This window comes from Neoarius graeffei, chromosome 18, assembly GCF_027579695.1.
Source record: "Neoarius graeffei isolate fNeoGra1 chromosome 18, fNeoGra1.pri, whole genome shotgun sequence".
In the NCBI taxonomy this organism is placed as follows: domain Eukaryota; kingdom Metazoa; phylum Chordata; class Actinopteri; order Siluriformes; family Ariidae; genus Neoarius; species Neoarius graeffei.
In genome coordinates, this window is record NC_083586.1 from 55,862,332 (window position 1) to 55,885,571 (window position 23,240).

General features: G+C 42.4%; 1 protein-coding gene across 1 annotated transcript; it reads right to left on the reverse strand.

The window, feature by feature from the left end:
• Positions 1-1,513: 1,513 nt before the first annotated feature.
• Positions 1,514-22,419, reverse strand: rnf11a (ring finger protein 11a). Its single transcript, XM_060899036.1, has 3 exons — positions 21,974-22,419; positions 6,763-6,932; positions 1,514-5,214 (listed from the first exon to the last, which is right to left on the reverse strand). The coding sequence occupies exons 1-3, from the start codon at positions 22,070-22,072 to the stop codon at positions 5,052-5,054; spliced, it is 432 nt and encodes a 143-aa protein (XP_060755019.1). The 5' UTR covers positions 22,073-22,419; the 3' UTR covers positions 1,514-5,051.
• Positions 22,420-23,240: the final 821 nt, after the last annotated feature.

A 23,240-nucleotide genomic window follows, 5' to 3' on the forward strand; every position in this document is an offset into this window, starting at 1 on the left:
GTTAAGCAGCGCAAACAGTGACATCAGTGAGCTTTTAAGCGGTAGTCTCACGACCCGAATAGTAAACAATAAACATGGAGGACATGGAGTCGTTAGTGTTGCTGGTCTTGGTTCTGTGGCTTGTTGTCACCGACAACGCCAACAGATACTGGCAAGAGCGTATAGATGAGGCGAGGCGCATAAGGCTTCAGAAATTCTCGTAATTCGTAATTATTATTCTTCCGGGTTTACGGTGTTTACAGATCCCAGCGCGCTCGCGGGGCGTGTGTGGGCATGTGAGGACACTCCTCCTCACCAATCAGTGCACAGGGGAGTGTCTGCTCACGCCCCCAGCCTCACTCGGCTCGGTTTGGCTCGCTTCAGCCCCACTCCAAAGCCGTGCGAGTTTTAGGGGCTAAGCAGGGCTTAGCTGAGTCGTGCTGTTCTTTGGTAGTCGAAACGCGAGCTGTGTCGGGCTGAAGTGAGCTGAAGCGAGCTGAAAAAGGGTAGTGGAAAAGGGCCAATAGACACAGACAACCATTCACACTCACATTCACACCTACGGTCAATTTAGAGTCACCAGTTAACCTAACCTGCATGTCTTTGGACTGTGGGGGAAACCGGAGCACCCGGAGGAAACCCACGCGGACACGGGGAGAACATGCAAACTCCACACAGAAAGGCCCTCGCCGGCCACGGGGCTCGAACCCGGACCTTCTTGCTGTGAGGCAACAGCGCTAACCACTACACCACCGTGCCGCCCGCCACTGCCTTTTATTAAATCAAATTTGAGGCTTTTGATTAATTCCTCGCTCTGTACTGGAACTTTTATTTTGGCATTTCACGTCATTCTGTTCCAGCTTATTTTCTATTCTCTTCCGGCTTGTGTTTGCTGCACCGGATGCTCATCTCTGTCGTTTTTCTTTCAGCCTGACCGCGATGCATATTGCTTGTACACTACTTTTCACGATATAAGGTGTAATGATTCTCACTATACATTCGGACAGCACTACAAAATAGCGAACTCACTCTATAGTCCACTGGTGAGTGATTTCGGAAGAGAAACCGCATATCTTACAGTCCTCGCGGCAAACGACGCCATTTTGGCTCATCCGTGTTCTTGTCAAAAAAGGTGATCAAATGAGATATTAGATCCAATATGGCGCTTAGTGGAACTCAGTTGCCACGAGAAGCCACCGCGACAAAGGCGGGGGATCAAGCCCAAATGGCCTCCTACTCCCTACTCAAGTACACTACGTAGTTTGTAAAGTAATGTCTTTTAAAGCCTACATAGTGTACTGATGTACACTAGGGGAATAATTTGGGATTTAATCAATGACTCAAGCCTTTTTGAACCGGATCAAGTGGTTTGAGAGCAAAGTGAGCCAGAAAATGGGATAAAAATTACTACAAGTCCACACACGTGGTTTTTATTTGTCTTTTTTTTTTTAAAAAAAATAATTAACTACAACACCACGTAAAATATACACACATACAAACTATTAAGTCACACAAAGTCAGATAAAAATAGGTATATGGAAGAATTGGTATTTATTTATTTACTTGTATATTCATCATGGTGTTTACATATTCCCAAAATGTGCCTTTACTGCACATGTACAAAACACACACACACACACACTTCTGTCCAGCAGCCCAGATTCAGTATTACACATTAATGAAGCAAACTTGGCATCAAATCAAACCATATATTCTGTTAAAAAAGAAAAGCAAAGATGATTGTACTTCACACGAGTTCATTAAATCGCTATTTTCTCTTTTTTGCATTGGGGAAAAAAGTCTGTACTAGAGCTACATTTTTAAACATAGATAATTTCAGGTGATTTGCAGTGAAATGTACTAAACGTTCTATTATTAAAAAAAAAAAAGTCTTCAGCTTCACTTAGACAGATGTTTGATTAGCCAGACAGATGTTTGTCCCCACACCCACACATTCATTATCTGCTCTTGTCTAAGCCATAATCATATCTCTGGATACTAACTTTCAGAAATGCTTTTTTTTTTTTAATAATACATTCTCAGGTTGAATTCAGGTTCTCTGTTTCTAAATCAGGCTTTTTATTTTTAAAGGTACAAGAGATTAGTTCTGCAGCAACATTTGATTAATACAAGCCCTAAAAATGATTCACATATTTTACTCACTTCTCCTGCACTAACAAGAGCTTATTTCATGCCATTATGAATAGATAACCGACAAAACATGGTTTTCCCAAGATAAACACCACAACAATCCGAGATCTTAAAAAGAACCAAACGGTTTTCCAAACACAGCGAAAAAAAAATCTGAAATCTTGAATGGGAAAAGAAAAAAAAAATCTCTTGATAAACAGTGTATGGCTTTTTCAAAGATTATGAACAATCGGAGATCTCAAAATAACAAAATATTCTTTTATCAAGATAACAAATGAATGATCTGAGATTTCAAAAGAACCAAGCAATTTCTATAGATAACAATTATCTGAGATTTTTTTTTTTGGGGGGGGGGGGGTTTCTTAAGAAAATGGCGACAACCAGAGATCTCAAAAAAAAAAAGTTGTCCAGAGATAAACACAACAATCCGAGATCTTGAATGAACATGCTGTTTGTGTTCTGAGATAACAGCACAATAATCTGAGACCTAGAAAGAAGAAAATGCTGAAATAAACAAATCTGTCTTGAAAAGGGATAAAAAATTAATAATAAATTCCAATATAGCAACACAACAATCAGACATCTCAAAAGAACCAAACATTTTTCCCAAAAATGTGTTACCACAACATGCTGAGATCTTGAAATAACAAAATGCCACTTTCCAGAGATAACGACTCAATCTCTGATCTTAAAACAAAATGTTTTGTCTTTATGAGAACACCACAAGCATCAGCACTGGAGACTGTAAAAAGAAAGAAAAAAAAATCTGAAGTTTCTATATTAAAAAAAAAAATAATTAAAACAACCCACCAAACAAAATGTTTTCCATACAATAATTTGATATCGTAAAAGAACCAAACTATTTCTTTCGCAATGATGTAATACAATACCTGTGGGGAGAAATCAATCTGAGATGATGAAATCAAAATGGTGTCATAGTAGGATTTTTTTTTTTAAGAAAAATATGTTCACTTTTTTGTGATAATGACAAACATGAGATGACGTGTAAATAAAATGACCTTGTTATCTCAGGAAAACAGGAAATAAAATATGTGAATCCATGGCATATACTCAGTCTCTTTACACTCGATTCATTTCAGCCCTAAACATGAACAAATACAATACAAATCATGAGTCTTTTTTTTTTCCTTTTAGCATAGATCGATATCTCACAGGGTGACAGAACAGAAAAGGGATTCGGATCTGTTTTTGTTTTGCTGACCGATAGAAAAGATGTTACATCAAGCCATATCAAAACCGAGAAGCGCTTTATGACACTTTTTGAATTTTCAGTCCTTTTTGTCAAAAAGGGAAAAAAAAAAAACGTAACAAAAAGGAAGGAGATTCACTTTAAAGCTTTGACTCTTACGACATTTTCAAAAGGTGCACAAAGATCTCTGTGTAGCACTCGAGCACACGTACAACAAAAGGTTCACAGCCAAGTGGATTCAAAAGCTTCCTGGACAGTACGTAATACATAAGGCAGAAAATAGATCTTGGATTCGCACAAGAAAACAGCAGCACAGGAACGGAGTTCCATGACTACATCGAACAACTGAACTTCATTTTTGAAATGTTTGGAGCTGCCTTATGGGTTTATCTGCAAAGTACGTGTCGGGTTTTTCTAAGAAAATCACAGCAAGGAAGCACCAGAACATAAGTTCTCAGCCATTACTGAAATTCAGGATGGACTTGGAAGAAAAACAGAAACCTAACGTTTTTGCTTCTTTAAAAAACACACCAACAAGAAGCCATAAAATGCAACTCCAAGCATAAGACATACATTGATGAAAAGAGGGATCTTGCCCAATTTGGCAACACACCTGACAGACTATTTATGCTATTTACATTATGATTTGCATTAAATTTTCACCTTTTGTGCATTTAAAGGTGCAGTTGAAGATTTCCAGCGCCCTCTGCTGCATGTACAGTGAATTACAATTCTAATACAAGCACTAACGTGCCTTTTCCTTCCCCTTATCATTTCCACCCTGGTGTTGAAAGTATAAAGTCTTGTAAGCTTTAAACATTTAAAGAAAATCAGCCTAGTGATCAGTTCTGCTTAGGGGATGGGGGTGGAGCCAATTTCAGGGCCGGAAAACTGTCACGAGAAGCTGGAATGAATAAAAATGAGCCACTTGCAATGCATAATTTATATAATAATATCACACACAATGTTCTTATGATATCTATGAAATTATACTTTATTATAAATCTAGTAAGTCTTTGATACAAATTAAAAACCACACCTTTAAAACAAACAATATGACAATTTCAGCATTTTTATTACTTCCCATAAGATTCGGGTACGTCCTGATAAACTTAGTGTTTCCTATTTCGACACACGCATCTGAGGAGTTTAATGAGCGACTTTAGAGCAGATTCAGGAAACTCTAGATCTGTGCATGGTGCTATCCCTATAAAACGGAAAGAAAATAAAGCAGACCTAAGTGAGGAATGCAGTATGGCACATTTGCTTCTCACATTTTCGATTCGTCTCTAATTAAAGAGCGCTGTGTTTCAGCAGGACGTCCACAGCCACAAGCTGTGGCACAAGCTCATCGATCTTAGCCCAGGGCACACGTTCACGAAGAGATGCTTCATCAGACACAGACAGCTTCTTTAACCTCGTGTGTATTGCACATCTGGAAAGAAAATTGGCTAGATATGTGATCATTTTTCATCAACCACATTTAAATGCAATGATTCGGCCAATAAATTATCATAAATGAGGCCTGGATTCATCCTTAAGCCAGTTTAGTCAGCTTCTATACATCCTCTAACCAACACTCAATCATTTCTTCACACACAGCCACACCCCTCCCACACTCTTAATCCCCCTTGTGACCCCCTCGGCTGACTCCACTGGTACGTTCCCCGTACAGGCGTGTCTCAGTGGAAGTGAAAGCAGCCCAGTTGGTCTAGTAGGAGGAGAGCAGTGCTGCGTCCACTGGCTCCATGCAGGAGGGGCAGGTGAAGGAGCGCATGAGCCACGTGTCAATACAGTCCACGTGGTAGATGTGCATGCACGGCAGGAACCGGATCGGGTCTCCGTATTCAAAGTCCAGCATACAGATCACACACCTGGGAGAAAAACAAACACACACAAAAGTTACACTTGTGCTCTGAAAGGACAATGTGCCATGAATCCATTGGATCTTCTGTACTATTTGTGTTTAAGTATAAAACACCTTCAAACGGTCAGAGAATGAACCAATATTTCAGCCCCTTTGAGGCAGTCTATAATTTTCAGGTGTCCCTGAACTGCCTAGAAGGTGAACTACAATAAAGAAACACCAATCCACCACCTCTGTTTAAACTCCATTTGCCTTTGCCTAAAGGATCAGAACTGAGCGGCTCTGATCCGACTGGGGGTGGAGCTAACTTCTGAGCGGCGTCAAAAATTAACTCACAATTACGAGATAAATGGTTGAGGTAGATAGACAGACAGACAGACAGACAGAGATCATGAGATTAAGAAATGTGAAATAAAAAGTTGCAATTGCAAGATAAAATGTGTAATATTTTCTAATACACAAGCTTTCATATGCAACAGTGAGGGGTCTGTGTTTGTACGAGTGTGGTTGTATGTGAGGGTGGTGGTCGCGGCTGTGTTGGTGGTGGTCGCAGTTCTGTTGGTCGCAGTGGTTGCGGTTGTGGTTTCAGTGATGCAGTGGTGGTTGCGGTGGTGTTGGTGGTGAGGGTGGTGGTCGCGGTGGTGTTGGTGGTGAGAGTGGTGGTCGCGGTGGCTGCAGTTCTGTTGGTGGTCACAGTGGTCGCAGTTGTGAGGGTGGTGGTCACGGTTGTGTTGGTGGTGATCACGGTGGTTGCGGTCGTGGTTCTGGTCACAGTGGTTGCGGTTGTGTTGGTGATGGTTGTGGTTCTGGTCGCAGTGGCAAGGGTGGTGGTCGCGCTCGTGTTGGTGGGGAGGGTGGTGGTGGTCACGGTGGCTGCAGTTCTATTGATGGTGAGGGTGGTGGTAGTGGTTTTGTTGGTGGTTGTAGTGGTTGCAGTTGTGTTGGTGGTGAGGTTAGTGGTGTGGTGGTTGTGGTCAGTGTTTGTAGTTGTATTGGTGGTGGTTGCGGTGGTGTTGATGATCAAGGTGGTCTTGGTGGTGGTCACGGTGGTCAGTGTTGGTGGTGGCTGCAGTTCTGTTTGGTTGTGGTCATAGTGGCTGCGGTTGTGTTGGTGGTGAGGGTGGTGGTTCTGTTGGTGGTTGTGGTTGTGTTGGTGGTGAGGGTGGTGGTCGCGGTTGTGGTTCTGGTCACAGTGGCTGCGGTGGTGGTGCAGTGGTTGTGTTGGTGGTCACAGTGTTTGTGGTTAGGGTGGTGGTGCAGTGGTTGTGTTGGTGAGCAAGGGTGGTGGCCGCAATGATTGCGGGTGTGTTGATGGTCGTAGTGGTTGCGGTTGTGTTGGTGGTGAGGGTGGTAGTCACAGTGGTTGTGTCTGCAGTGTTTGTGGTTGTGTTGGTGGTGGCTGCAGCGGTTGCGGTTGTGTTGATGGTGAGGGTGGTGGTGCAGTGGTTGTGTTGGTGGTCAGGGTGGTGGTCGCAGTGATTGCGGGTGTGTTGGTGGTCGTAGTGGTTGTGTTGGTGGTTGCAGTGACTGTGGTTGTTATTGTGGTGGTACAGACTCTTTGATCTTCTTGTCGGTGGGTTCAGAGCCCGGGTTGAAGATGCCACGTGGGAGATGCTGGATGAGGCCAATGCGTTGAGCGATCCGTATCTGCTCCTCCTCCGTCAGCTGGGTGGCTAGGCGGGCTTGACTGGGCGTGGGGTGGTACACGGGCACCTGCGCATGCTCCTGTTCATCACATTTGCGTGCACACACACATACACACACACTATATTACTGAACAGGTCAAAGTCTAAATCTAAGCCTAGCCATTATAACATGTAAAATGTACAGCATGTACAAAAGTGAACTAACACAGGCAAAAAATATTACAATAAATCTATAAAATCAGAATCAATTATGAGAAGATGCCTGGACCTGGAAGAACAGTGGAAAAACTGTTGTCCGGTTACATGGCCAGCAAACTGACTGGTATTTGAACAACACTTTTCCACAGTTGATCTTGTTGCATGGTAATAGAGGCTACGGAAACATTAGCCTGCCAGGATTAAAGGTCTCTCAGAGAGTCTGAGCCTTGGCAAATACCAAGCAGAGCTGAGTGGAACTTGCTTTCTAATTATACTGAGCAGGCGATGGTAGTTATGTATGCGTTATACACAATTTGCATAGACGGAAACGGAGCTTAGAACACATAGTAGAATCAAGCCAGACTTTCATATAAAGAAGTAATCATAAAGACTATTCAGACTGCGAACTATATTATAATTGGAAGAATTTGTTTAACTCTACCTTCAGATTTCAGACCACACCTCCTACCCGAGTTCTAAGGAGAGAGATTCTATTTCAAGCCGGAGTTACAACAGTTTTCATCTCTGTAACCTCCTTTTGTTTATTCGTATCAATAACAGTTGGAGATATAGTGGGCGTGTGCCTGATCAAGAGGTGGAGACTGACATTGCAAGGATTGTGAGTGTGTGTGTGTCCGATAGTATTGTTGTAGTACTCAAGACCAGTCTGGAGACCACTTTTTTGAAGGTCTCGGTCTCGTCATCGACCAAATTTTTACTCAGTCTTGTCTCGGTTTCAGAAATAAAGACTTGTGATTTTATTTCAAGACCAGTCAACACCACAACTGTGGGGATTTCACTAAATTGCCTGTGGATTGTCTTATTTGCAATCCTGAAACGCCCCTGGTGCCATGGATGGCTGCCTCGGTGTGTTGGTACACGTTGTTCGGTCTTATTTTATTTGTAAGCTCAGTTCACTGCTGCGATACTCAAATCTCTTTCACCAGAGAAGAGCTCTTGAACATCAGGGGAACAACTTCAGAGGACTTATTACCAACTTACCATCTGTTAACGACTTGTGCCTGGCCAACCAAATGAACGAGTTCTACTGTTGCTTTGAAAGACAATGGGACTGTCCTGATATCACCCTCCATGACTCTACACTCCAGCTCTTGCCCACCATCCCAACCTCTACTAGGCAGACTGCAGCGCATCATTTGCTCTGCTGAGAAGACGATCGGCTGCGACCTTCCATCTCTTCAGGACCTGTACGAGTCCAGGACCCTGAGGCATGCGGAAAGGATTATAGCTAACCCCTCTCACTCTGGACATAAAGATTTTGAATCACGCCCCTCTGGTAGGACGTTGCAGTCCACGAGAACCAAAACCTCACACCATAAGGCCAGCTTTTTCCCCACTGCAGCTGGGTTCATCAAGAAGGTCAGAGCCCCCCACTGACTCTAACCCCTCACTTTCAACCTGTAACATTAATGCACTTCGTCTCTGAACTGCGATTCTGCACATTTCATGGTTACGTTACACATGTTCATTCTGTGAACTTTTATTGCACATTACTGAACTTAAACAGCTTGGCTATTTAAGTTGACCCACTGTACATATTCTCTTCCTCTCACATATCCATGTCATGACTCTTCTTCAACTTCATTGTGTGACCTAGTTTTGCACATTCCGGGACATACTGTACAGACCCTCCAGGATTTCATGATGTTGCGATTTGCAACTTCAACGCAAATTCAACCAATCCCCGCGAATTCAGGGCGGTGTTGCAATTATATCCAATCACCGCAACTTCCCCGCAAATTTGACCAATCGTTGGCATTGTCTTGAGGTGATGTCGACAAACTACCTTTTGCCTTACTTCCAGTGTTGCCAGATTGGGCGGTTTCCAGCCCAGTTGGGGGATTTCAAGTGCATTTTGGCGGGTTTTGAACATATTTTGGGCTGGAAAACGTCAGCAGTATCTGGCAACACTGCTTATTTCCGTGTATATGTTCAAGAGAAGCAGCATGTGCGAGTCAGTGTTTATGTAGGCTTAAATTCTGTTACTGAAAGTGTGTTATGTTTACAGTGAAGGACTGTGCGCACTTCACATTATTTTTTTTTACTTAATACAAGAAATTAATGGATGCCAACATTTTTGCCAAAACGGTATTTTATTTTCCATTGTTTAGGCAGCTTCAGCATCATACTGTGAGATTCTATTCAAATTGTTTTTTTTCTTCTATGAAGCCTGGCCATTTATTTTATTAGTTTTTAATTATTGTTTAATTTAGTCTTCAGGAGAGACTGCCTGCACACAGTACTAGTATTAATAGTTTTTTTCTTACATGAAAGCTGAGGCATTTATATTATATTTTAAGGTAACTTCATGTTGTGCTGTGAGGTTCTCTGCACTTTACCTTTTGAACCAACAGGAGCATTTGGATAAGTAAAGCCTATTTTTCTGCATTTTTGTAGTCCTGGTCATCTTTTATATTGGTAAAGTTGTTTATAGGACCATTTCTCAGTGTCTTTGTTTTTTTAATCAATAGCTTTTCAGTAATAACTTAATATTTAACATATCACTCAATTTTAATCACAAAAAGAGAAAATCGCAACAATTTCTCGCAACTTTCACTTCCTCCCACAATGTAATCGCAACAAAAACCTAACAAACACCGCAACTTTCATCGCAATTTTTTGGAAACCCCCCCCCCGCAACATCAGACATTTTAGCCCGCAACAATCACAAAAAAGGCCCGCGGAATCCTGGGGGGACTGACTGTACAGCCTGGACTTCAAAACAGACAACCCATGCAGACACCCCTTAAATATGTCCACTTTTCAAATTTGTACAAGTTATTTTAGACTCTTCTTTTGTTTTTATTCTATATATAACTACTTTTGTCTTAAAAAATTCTTCTATCTTAAAGCAGATACGCAGAACCTTCATTTTTAAATACATTTCTGAGTGGATAGTATTTCCATCCTTGACTCTTGTATGCTGCACACACACACACACACACACACACACACACAGGTAGTCGTCTACTTACGACCAATCGACTTTACGACCGTCTGGTTATGACTGGCAAGTGTTTCCCAGCTGAGCGTACGACAGTTTCCGCCCCAACTCCTGGCAGCCTCTCGCCGCGTACAACAGTTTCCGCCCCAGCTCCAGGCACATGCGCAGTCTCTCTCACGCTCCGTCATACAGTTTCCGCCCCAGCTCCTGGTTTATGAAACGAGCAAATCCTCCCGCCAGCCCGAGCGCTGCAACAGCTGATGATGACGTAGACGACCCACAGCCAAGCACCAGTGATGCCAGCGGTCACTAAATTTTGTATTTTGCTATGTTTTACATTTGTATTTTGGTATGTTTCAAACTAAAATGTTTTCTATTTTTCACACCTGTATTTCATATTTTTTGTTTTGCACATATTAAACGAATTGTACTGTACGCAGTGTAGTATGCAGTGTTTGACTTAAACCAAATAATGAGCCAAGGTAATGAAATAAGAAAAATGTTGATAAAATAAGACTTTAAGATGATTACAATATCATTACACATCACAATATACTTACGTTCATTTAACATAGGCCGACTTACGACCAGATCGGTTTACGGCCGGTCAGTCGTAACCAAACGCAGTTGTAAATAAATAATTTTTTTTTTTTTAAAAATGACCGCAAAGTTGGCATTCAAGCTGCCCCGCTGAGCCAGCCAGCCGAGTGCGTGATGTCACAGCAGTAACCAGTTTTAAGGCCGAGCCCTTTGACAGCTATAGGGTAATTCCACCGCAAATCACCAGATTTAGAAAAATGTTCGCCACTGACCATCTCAGATTTGGTTCATACTTTCTGGAAATATTGTCAGTGTGCCCAATAAATAGTGTACAAAATTTTAGGCTTGTACCTTCATTAGTTTCTGAGATATAGGGGCTTTTAAAAAGGGGCGTGGCCCCAATTTCACTGTTGAAACGCGTGCTACAGAAAACGGACCTAACTTCCATAAGTCATTACTTTTAAACTATTCATGCAAGATACATGAAATTTTCAAGGACTGTTCTTCAATGCCAGACGCCTTTAAATACTAAAATAGAAAGCTCACAGTTCAATATTTGCCAAGTTATGGCTTGCTGAAAATCATTTAAAAAAATGTGCTTTGGAGCAACTTTGACACCCCATATCTCCATATTAAAGCACACCAGATCTTTCACATTTTCTCATTTATTACTCATGTTATAGTAGTCTTTAGGCAACTAGGTATGTGTTCAATAGAAATCAAACTTTCTGATTTATTAGGCTTTAAAAAAATCATTTTGCACCTATAATTCAAATGCAAGGTCTACCATAAAAACAATTATACCACTGGAAAGAGCTTGTTTTGATTAGCAAATGCACAAAATATGAGGTTGGTACCCTAAACCAAACTATAAATATTAAGGTATCAAGTACGGCATGTTTTACGATAGATGGAAATGCTGTTTTAAGGCATATTACAATACAATTATAAACCTACAGCGTAGGAAAAATAACCTTAAAAATACTTTATTTGAAGAGCTTAAACAGTGTATTGATTTGCTTTTCCACATCAGATGGAAGTTTATACCGCCTGCCAGTTGATGTAAGTGGGGCATCAATGATTTTCATGACATGCGCGAGGGGCCCAACAGTTATCCTCTCTCCTGGGCCAGCTGCAAGTCTGAGAGGGACCATGAGGATGCATAAAAGTTACTTGTACATCTTGTTCCTCCTCCGATAATGCACGAATGTTGCCTATCCACCACTGTCTGTCATACAAACATACAACATATTTACCAGGACTTGTATCTGCCAGAGAGACTGCTGATTTAACAGGGGTTTTATGCGTTACTTGTGGCCGGTTCCCACTCATATCCACAATGAAGCTAGGACCACCTGACACCCTGCTGACCTGCAGCTGGTTGGACATGATTGGAACGAATGAGTGGTTGTCTCCTGTTCCAGGAATAGTAGCTGATCTTGAAAATCTTGTCTCCAATGCTTTTCCACTCTCCATAACTTCCCCTGTACCAACCCAGATGAAATGGATGTTCTTGATGTGTTTTTCTGCCCACTAAAACAGATCAGATGGGGTTAGCATGTGATCACTCGTGACTGCCTGTAAGCTAGCTCGGGCTGTTGACCGCTTTACAGTGCCTCCAATATAGGGCTGTGCGATATGGGAAAAAATGAATATCCCGATACATTTTCTCCATTTCACGATATACATCTCGATATATTTAAATCTCCTCTAAAGGACCCCATGAAATCTAACTTTTACTCTTTACTGTTTTCACTACAATCCCTGCAGGTTAAATAACATTCTTGGTTAACTTTACAGGTGGTTTTCAACAACACATTTTAAATTTACATGTTCGTGATTAATCACAATTGAATTTAAATAAGACTATTTTTATTCAACAAAGATGTGGCACAAACTGCAAAAACAATCTTGAAAATTGCAACAAAGGGGCAACACAATACAGAGCTGCTCAGAGCTCAAATCAAGATCAAATCAGTGCAAGCTCAACACTGAGAAAGACATTTAGCCTAAATAAGAAAAGTGCTCATTCATTAAATTATTTTAAAAAATAGATCTCCAAGCTATTAACCTGACTACTGAGAACCACTGGAACATTCACAATAGAGAGAGAGAGATTGAGGGAGAGAAGAGAGAGATCTGCAAAACATCATTTTTCTCTTTGCACACTTTTGAACTGAGTGTTTTCTGGCTCTGCCTCTCAGATGTGTTTAATTCCGGTATTGCCTTCTCTGTAAAATGTCTGCGACCAGGCAACTCATATTTGGGATCGAGTGCGTTTAGTAATTTTTGGAAGCCTGGTTTTTCCACTATACTAATAGGGATCATGTCTTCGGCAATGAAGTTAGTGATTGCATCCGTTATAGCTCTCCATCTCTGACTCGTTTTCTCACATGGGGTGGCTTTGGAGAACGAGGCCGCTATGGTTATTTGTTTAGCTTGGGGGGGGGGGGGGGGGTGTTAGCTCGTGGGCAAGTAGTTCGGAGTTTAAGAGACTCTTCATACTGTACCGGGTGAGTTTTCAGGTGATGGAACATATTTGTAGTGCTGCTGCCTTTCGTGATGACAGGTTTTTTTGCACACTTTACAAACTGGCATTTGCTGTTCCACATCCTCCTCGCGATATTCAAAAAAGGCCAGATGACTGACCCCTTATTAGTTCTTTCAGGAACCAATTCGTCCACTTCCATTTTTAATTTGTCGCTGAAATTGACAGAGCTTACACGGTAGCCTATGCAACACCAGTGATTGCACGAACTGAGTCAGTGCTGTAAACCGAAACTAGGAAATCTTCCCGCCGGCAGTGTTGCCAGATACTGCTGACGTTTTCCAGCCCAAAATATGTTCAAAACCCACCAAAACGCACTTAAAACTGCCCAATTGGGCGGGAAACCGCCCAATCTGGCAACACAACCAAAACTAGAAAATCTTCCCGGAAGTTCCTTTCAGCACCGAGATGTCGCCGGGGATTGGTTGGCGAGTGCGTGACGTTATTGTTTTCTTTACCCTTAGGCAGCCTCTCACGTTACTGCCTGAGGGACAGGGAGAAAACCACCAGAAAATGTTTTAAACAAATGCAACAAACGCAAGTCGGAAGATGACCATAAAATACTCGATAGTTACGATATAATAATTTTATGTATCTCTCACAGAATTTTCGGCAATATATCGAGTATATTCGATATATTGCACAGCCCTACTCCAATACCATCACAGGGTGACTTACCATGAGAAGTGGCAAAGAAATGCCATGCTGCCAAAAGTCCAAAATAGTCTGCATGCTTTATTAGATTTGTGAAAATTTTATAGTTTTTGTATTGGGCTGCTGATCCGTCACTGAAGTACATGACCTTTTTCAGCTGGGGATGTAAATGGCATACATATGGTAAAACCTTTTTTAAGAATGCATGCACGGCCACTGTATCATGCTTAAGGCAGTCACTTATTATGCAGATAGAGATGCATTTCGTTACTTTTGTACCATCTTCATTCTTTGCTCTAATGTACACTGCAAATGGATGAAGAGTGCACTGGCTGTTGTCCCAGTGGTATCCCTGGGCAGAATCCTGTACACAGAATGAATAGTTTTCGGCAAAATCCAAAAGCATAATACATTCATCCGCTGACAGATTTTCCTTCAAATATCCACTCTGGTGTTTGGCAATGAAATGTTTTGCTAGCTTGTCTGCTAGTAGATTATATGCCTTAAAACAGCATTTCTGTCTATCATAAAACAAGCCGTACTTGATGCCTTAATATTTATAGTTTGGTTTAGGGTACCAACTTCATATTTTGTGCATTTGCTAATCAAAACAAGCTCTTTCCAGTGGTATAATTGTTTTTATGGTAGACCTTATCATACATTTGTAATATGCATTTGAATTATAGGTGCAAAAATTTTTTTTTTGAAGTCTAATAAATCAGAAAGTTTGATTTCTATTGAACACATACCTAGTTGCCTAAAGACTACTATGAGTAATAAATAAGAAAATGTGAAAGATCTGGTGCGATTTAATGTGGAGATATGGGGCGTCAAAGTTGCTCCAAAGCACATTTTTTTAATGACTTTCAGCAAGCCATAACTTGGCAAATATTGAACTGTGAGCTTTCTATTTTAGTATTTAAAGGCGTCTGGCATTGAAGAACAATCCTCGAAAATTTCATGTATCTTGCATGAATAGTTTAAAAGTAATGACTCACGGAAGTTAGGTCCGTTTTCTGTAGCACGCGTTTCAACAGTGAAATTGGGGCCACGCCCCTTTTTAAAAGCCCCTATATCTCAGAAACTAATGAAAGTACAAGCCTAAAATTGTGTACACTATTTATTGGGCACACTGACAATATTTCCAGAAAGTATGAAGCAAATCTGAGATGGTCAGTGGCGAGGCCTCTGGTGATTTCACATAGATTGACCCATAAACTTGATTCTGATTCGTTTGTTAACATCATTACTTTGATTGGATGTAAAATTTCCTGCTTCAAATGCGACAAATAACATGACTCATTTCCAATTTGAAATTTTTCTTCCTGTTAACAGCAAGTACCTGGGGTCAACTGTGCAGGAAAATGGGGGCTGCGATAGTGAGGTGAGAAAGAGAGCGCAGGCAGGGTGGAGCAGTTGGAGAAGGATTTTGGGAGTCATTTGTGATCGGAAAGTCCCAGCAAAAGTGAAAAGTAAGATGTATAAGACAGTAGTGAGACCAGCTGTGATGTATGGATTGGAGACCGTACCCTTAACGAAGAGGCAGGAGGCAAAGTTGGAGGTGGCGGAGTTGAGGATGCTAAAGCTCATAGGCAACGGTTTTAAATTTTATGCACATTTGAAACTTTATATGTTAAAAAAACCTGTAATTTTCTTCTGATCCCAAGAAGTATTGTTAATAAGTAATAATTAAAATAAGTTAGCATGGATCGCCGCAAATTTCTGCTCGGCCATTTTCGTGACCACTCGGCGCGTGACGTCATTTAAGCCAAACAAACCGCTTGAGTTGAGTCCACTTCCGTTTACTTGCATTGCTGTTCGGCTTGAGTGCAGACGTGCGTTCAGGAATTTCCAAAGAAAAACCCCATGCCTTACTGTTGTGCAGTGAACTGTAACAACGGGACCGGTTCAGGAAGAAGTTTTTACCTTTTTCCAAGAGAGGAGAAGAGGCGGAGAGAGTAGATTGGCTTTTTCTGAAAAAGGAGAAGGAGGTGTAGCAAGTGGGTTGGCTTTTTCCAAAAAAGGAGAAGAGGCGGAGTGAGAGGGTTGGCTTTTTCTGAAACAGGAGACAAGGAGGAGAGAGTGGATTGTGCGCATAAAGCCAGAGGGTTGTTTTTTTCCAGAAGAGGAGACGAGGCAGAGAGAGTGGATTGTGCGCATGAAGCCAGAGGGTTGTTTTTTTCCAGAAGAGGAGACGAGGCAGAGAGAGTGGATTGTGCGTGTGAAACAAAATCAGTTAAAGAAGAAACGGACCAACAACGCTCAAGCAAAAAGAAGATTGGAGGTAAACATTTTTACTTTTGCTTGCAATTGACAAGTCAAGAATCCTGAGGGATCCTGTACAATCATTGTGGAAATGAGAAAAAGGGATATTTCCTCGCTTAAAGTAGGCTATAAATAGTATAATGCCGTGGATGGCAGGCTAATGTGGCCTACCGGCGCACTGTCAAGAAATCGTTACCTATATCCACTAGGGAGGGCTGTTTAATTATTCTTCAAAAGGGCTCTCATTTAGTATTACGACGAAAGTAGGAATTTATCATAACTACCAGGATAAATCGTTTGGGCGCGAGCCTTGATGAGGTCCGGGGTCACTGCGATCAGAGTCGGCCGAGTCGCTGTCCGATTCCGAGGCCGCACGGTCAAACCAGTGAGTCACATTCACCGATTGCTTCGCGACAGCCATAGGTTCATACATGTATGGTTTCACCTCTCGATATTTAATTTGGAGAGTTCCTACTTCAAAATCGCTATCGCTTTCAGACATTTTACACAACCTCTCACGACCAAAGTCTGTACACGTGTGCTCGATTCGCAGGTAAACACAGAACTGCTCCCAGTCTGTTTGGCTTAAATGACGTCACGACGACGGTCCCCTGGCAATGAAAGTGCACATAAGTGAGATGTAAACAAACCTGCGGAAATTGGGCAAAACAGTATATTTTAATCGTTTTATTCAATTTTAGGGTGCAAATTAGACACCAGGAAGATTGAATGTGCTTTTTGGGTTCTTGTTCTAGTCAATAAAGTTGATATTCTAATGTTTCACAGGGTTTTTTCTAGAAAAATTTAGTATGAGGGCGCTCACCATGGCGAGGGAGCGAAGCGGGGGGGGGGGGGGGGGGGGGGGGGATGGTGCCGGTTGTCCGTCCCCCCCTCCGCTGTGCGAAGCCTTTGAAAAATTGAGGCTACAATGGGACATTCTGAGAGGGGAATTGTAACAAATTGTCAACATTGAAAAAGAAAAGTAATCTTCTGCCCCGGACAGACTTTGGCTTTCTTCCGTTTTGTGCCGCGGGACGACATCTTTAAATGCTCAAGTGTCAACAAAAACAACTTGCAAACTACTTCTGTCAAAAGCTCCCGCGCTGGTGGGTGAAAGGTCATTCAGTCTCGAGAAATCTCGCTCTACAAGTCAGCTGACCTTGTATGTAACCCATGTCAAATCTCGCGAGAGCAGCCGCGACAAGTAAACAACATGGCGCCTCAGTCTGGAAAACGCCAATTCGGATTGTTTTTGCACCACCTGGCGGTGTATCTACTATGATTGGAATATGTTTGGAGTAATTATAACATATTTGATGATCAGACACATTGTCACGTGGTGTTGCTGGGATGTTTTCATGGAGAAAAGATCGTTTTGAGAAAGATTGCATGTTGTGCAGTAGCATATAAGTGCACGGCCTAAGTGTGAATTGGGGTTCAATCGGCATTTCGGCAAGAGGGCGCACGCCGAGAGTAAGAGGGCGCAGCGCCCCTGTTCCCAGGTTTAGACGAAAGCCTGTTTCACCTTGGACCATTGCCTATGACCTTTAAGGTTTGCGATGGGAGGTTGGACAGGATAAGGAACGAGCACATCAGAGGGACAGCACATGTGGAGAGCTTGGGAATTAAGCTGAGAGAGATGTGCAGAGCATGTTGGAAGGAAAATGTTGAGGATGGAGCTGCCAGGCACACGGAAACGAGGAAGGCCAAAGATGAGATAGAGAGAGGACATGAAAGTGGTAGAGAAGGACGCGGAAGACAGGGAGCAATGGTGGAGACGAAAGATCCACTGTGGCGACCCCTAATCGGGAGCAGCTAAAAGAAGAAGAATGAATGCCTTTATCGTCACTAGTCACAAGTACCAGCGAAATTAACCATCAACCTGTCCGTACATACACACATACACACAATTGACATAGGGGGAGTAGACAGGACAGGAAGACAGGGATGAAAAGAAAAAATACAGAGTAACATGAGGAGAGGGGAGGAGGGAAAAAAAAAAAAGCAACCTCCACATTATGCTCCTGTGAGGAGTACAGTGTGGGAACATTAATCAGTCCCCCCAGGATTCCGCAGGCCTTTTTTGTGATTGTTGCAGGCTAAAATGTCTGATGTTGCGGGGGGTTTTAAAAAAACTGCGATGAAAGTTGCGGTGTTTGTTAGGTTTTTGTCGTGATTACATTGCGGGAGGAAGTGAAAGTTGCGAGAAATTGTTGCAATTTTCTCTTTTTGTGATTAAAATTGAGTGATATGTTAAATAAAGTTATTACTGAAAAACTATTGATTAAAAAAACAAAGACACTGAGAAATGGTCCTATAAACAACTTTACCAATATAAAAGATTACCAGGACTACAAAAATGCAGAAAAATAGGCTTTACTTATCCAAATGCTCCTGTTGGTTCAAAAGTTAAAGTGCAGAGAACCTCACAGCACAACATGAAGTTACCTTAAAATATAATATAAATGCCTCAGCTTTCATGTAAGAAAAAAAACTATTAATACTAGTGCTGTGTGCAGGCAGTCTCTCCTGAAGACTAAATTAAACAATAATTATAAACTAATAAAATAAATGGCTCAGGCTTCACAGAAGAAAAAAAAAAACAATTTGAACAGAATCTCACAGTATCAGGGTTCTCGCCAGCGCTTTATATGGTTGCGGCCCGCTACGCTAAAATTTCAGACCGCAACGGTAATTTCCCCCCGCTACGCTAAATTTTTAATATAGCGTAACGGTTGTTTTCAGTTGTTCATCACCATCGCCAAAAGTTTTTTTTTTTCCTGCGCACTTGAGCAGTTTTCAAGGTGTCAAAATCAGCCTACGTTTGTTAGGAAACCCATGCCTGGAAATCAGTTCCGAGAGAGAGAGAGAGAGAGATCCTGGCGATAACTTTCTCTTGAACTGGACTTCGGTGAATGACAATGGATGACGGACCCCCTCGCAAAAAAAGAGACATTCGCTCTTTCTTCACAGTTAGAAATGTAAGTGCACCACTTCTACAGGTTTTCCATCACGCTTGAAAACTTAACCCAAAGCCCTTTGATGAATGAAAACGTCTACTTTGTAAGCAGGTTTAGCAATATGACAGGGCGCACGTATCGGATGATTAGCGCTAATTTACTGGATCCCACTGTGGCTAACATTAACACACTGGTAATCTGCCTGCATGCCATCCATCGTTATATTTCTATAAGGAGACAGGCACAAGAGAGGTTGGAGGAGATGAAGGAAAGGACATAGGAGGCAGAGGAAAGGAGGTAGCAGATAAACGGGCAGAGGATGGAGGGAATGGCTAGGAGGAGATTAAATGTCATTTAATAGTTTTAGATTATATATTAATTATTTATTAAGGGGGCTGGGTGTATGTTATGCCTGAATGAAAATGCAATTTGTTTTTTTTTTATTTTTATGTGCTCAGGCATTTCTTAATTTCTTAATACAATAAAACATTCATTATCTCTTTGGTTGTGTCTGAGTTTACATATCTTTTGACAACACCCTTTGTAGTTCAGTGAAATACAACAGTAGGTAACACATTGCCAAGATCCAAAGATGTAACAATTTTCCATCAAGGATATACAACATAAAAAATGCAATTTATCCCCTCCAGGAACGTCAAATATGGCCAATTTTGGGCATGATTTTTCAAAATCTCCGCACCATCCCCCCGCTCGGTCGCTACGCTCCCTCGCCATAACCCATTACGCTAAAAAAAAATCCTGGTGAGAACCCTGAGTATGATGCTGAAGCTGCCTAAACAATGGAAAATAAAATACCATTTTGGCAAAAATGTTGGCATCCATTAATGTCTTGTATTAAGTAAAAAAAAAAAAAAAAAACAATGTAAAGTGCGCACAGTCCTTCACTGTAAACATAACACACTTTCAGTGACAGAATTTAAGCCTACATAAACGCTGACTCGCACATACTGCTTCTCTTGAATGTCTACACGGAAGTAAGGCGGAAGGTAGTTTGTCGACGTCACCTCAAGACGACGCCAATGATTGGTCAAATTTGCAGGAAAGTTGCGGTGATTGGATATAATTGCAACACCGCCCTGAATTCGCGGGGATTGGTTGAATTTGCGTTCAAGTTGCAAATCGCAACATCGCGAAATCCTGGAGGAGCTGATAAAAAAAACAAAACATAAGCACAAAATAACACAAGTACACTTTACAGCATGAAAACTCGGGACTTGAAGGGAGGAGGTAGAGGTAACCCAGTGCAAGCAAGCAGCCGTCCGTTCCTGCAGCTATGATGGCGCTCGTCATGCACCCGCTTGTCACACTGGGGGTAAAAGCGGCGACCGCAGGAAGTGGGGGAAGGAATGCGAGAGCGTCTCACAGCAGTGACCTTCAGGGGGAGTTGTTGTCCCAGTAACAGCCTTGGCCGAGGCCAGTACTGTCTGAGGGAGCCGAAAGCAGATAAGATTGGGATTGTTTGGTCTTGGGGCGAGTAGATGCATTCTTTTACACGACCACTCTTGCCCCTTTTCCACCAAAGCAGTTCCAGGGCTGGTTCGGGGCCAGTGCTTAGTTTGGAACCGTGTTTTCCGTTTCCACTGACAAAGAACTGGCTCTGGGGCCAGAAAAAACGGTTCCAGGCTAGCACCAACTCTTTGCTGGGCCAGAGGAAAGAACTGCTTACGTCAGCAGGGGGGGCAGAGTTGTTAAGACCAACAACAATAACAAGACCGCAAAAGATCGCCATTTTTAAGCGACGAGAAGCAGCAGCTGTACAAACGCAAAGTCATCCATTATTATTATTGCTGTTGCTGCTGCTTCTTCCATGTTGTTTTTGCTTCAATATTCGCGCCAAGGTTTATGCAAACGTAGCGACGTAACTGACGTATACAGCGACGTTAACTGACGTGGCTCCCCTTAGCACCGCGAGCTATGGAAAAGCAAACTGGTTTTCAGCTGGCTCGCACGTTGAACGAGTTGTGAACCAGCACTGGCCCCGAACTAGTCTGGTTAACACCAGACCATATCACAAGTGAAATATGGTCTGGAATCCGCCTACTGAATTTCTCGTAGGGGAGGTGTGGTTTACGATTGTCAACGGCCATTTATTGGACGTTGCGAATGTCTATCATTTGGCGTATACGTAGCCCATGGCCAATCATGGCAGTTGTACCCAGTGACGTAGTTAGAGCGACGAAGAAAGACTGTAACACCAAACGCTGTTCTTTTTTTAAAATAAACTTTCGCTCTAAACTATTCAGAACAGCGTCTAAAGCTTGATCGAAAGTTTGGTTCGTATCGCTCGCCGCCATGTTAAATGTGATCCGTAAACAATCCCAAATAAACTACAAGCTTCTGTTTGTCGTGTAGTACGCGTCACCGTCTTTCCACCCCTCCTCACTCTCTGATTGGCTCCCTAACTCAGGCGAGCCTTTAGACCAGGGGTCTTCAATCCTATCCACAAAGGGCCAGTGTGGCTGCAGGCTTTCATTCCAACCAAGCAGGAGCTACACCTGATTTCACTTGTTTAATCATTTCACCCTCGTCTCCAGTCAACAATCAAGTGAGCCTCCAATTTGGCTGTAATGAAAGCCTGCAGCTACACCAGCCCTTTGCGGATAGGATTGAAGACCCCTGCTTTAGACCATAGTTTCCATGCTGTCTTTTCAGATCGAAACAATTGTGCAAAGCAGCATGGGATTTCCCAGGCTAGCCCCGAACCAGCCCTGGAACTGATTTGGTGGAAAAAGGGTATCAGTCCATTCTGGTCTCCGAATCAATCCAGAAGAAGAAGAAGTAGTTAACAACAGTCACACACACACTGGACTGGTTCTGGTCTTGACTTGATCTCAAGCCCTCAAAGTCGTGGTCTTGACTAGAACACTGCTTCATAGAGAGGTGGAGGCTCTTTTAGGAGTCTCTGGAAGGAGTGATGTGTGTATTGGGTAGTGAGGTCAAGGCTCTGTAGGGAGAAAGTGTGTGTGTACCTGATAAGGAGGTGGAGGCTCTCCGGGCAGACTCACTCCCTCAGACTCGTTGAGCAGAGACTGATCATCAGCACTCTGAGAGGAGAAACAGTTCCCCATAGAGCCGAGCAGGAAAGGACACAACCAGTGACAAACACACTACAGAGAAAAGACACTAATTTACCCCGCTCTCCCTCCCTCTCTCTTTCTCTAGCACCAGATAGTCAGGAGCCACACAGCACCAGCGAGCGGATCACCGTCAGAGATTATTTCCCCGAAAGGAATATCAGAGTCAGTTTCCGGTGTAAACAGAATATCCTGCAGGTTCTCGTTCGTATTCGTGTTCTTTCTTTCTTTCTTTCTCTTTCTCCGTGTATGTGGAAATCTAATCTGAGGAATATTTTTAGGTCAGACCTCTTGTCGACTCCATCTCTCCTTTCGCTGTGTTTACAAACTGCGAGAGCGGAAGCGGAAACGCCGGTGCATTATGGGAAATGGAGTTTGACGTCAAGCCACCGCTGAGCCGATCCGGGATCAGCCTTCACTCACAGAAGAGAAATGTTTTCATAAATATATTTCATGTTTTTAAATTAAATCTTGTGATTGATTGATTGCTTTATTCCGAACAGTAAAGAAGAAAGATATGTTAAAAAAATAAAAAAAAAATACAATAATCAAAACATCATCATAAACAAACAGAATAGTGAAGCCACAAGGCAGCAACATGATAATGTTCGGAAAGGATTAGGAAGAAGTAAATAACTTATCAAATCCTAACCCTCTACACCACCGCTAATCAAACGTCACTTTCCGCCATCTCATCTCATCTCATCTCATTATCTCTAGCCGCTTTATCCTGTTCTACAGGGTCGCAGGCAAGCTGGAGCCTATCCCAGCTGACTACGGGCGAAAGGCGGGGTACACCCTGGACAAGTCGCCAGGTCATCACAGGGCTGACACATAGACACAGACAACCATTCACACTCACATTCACACCTACGCTCAATTTAGAGTCACCAGTTAACCTAACCTGCATGTCTTTGGACTGTGGAGGAAACCGGAGCACCCAGAGGAAACCCACGCGGACACGGGAAGAACATGCAAACTCCGCACAGAAGGCCCTCGCCGGCCACGGGGCTCGAACCCAGACCTTCTTGCTGTGAGGCGACAGCGCTAACCACTACACCACCGTGCCACCACTTTCCGCCATAATAAACTATATATACACAAGAAAACATACCAACATATTTTACCAACTTTATTGGACTGTTACAAAATAAACATAAAA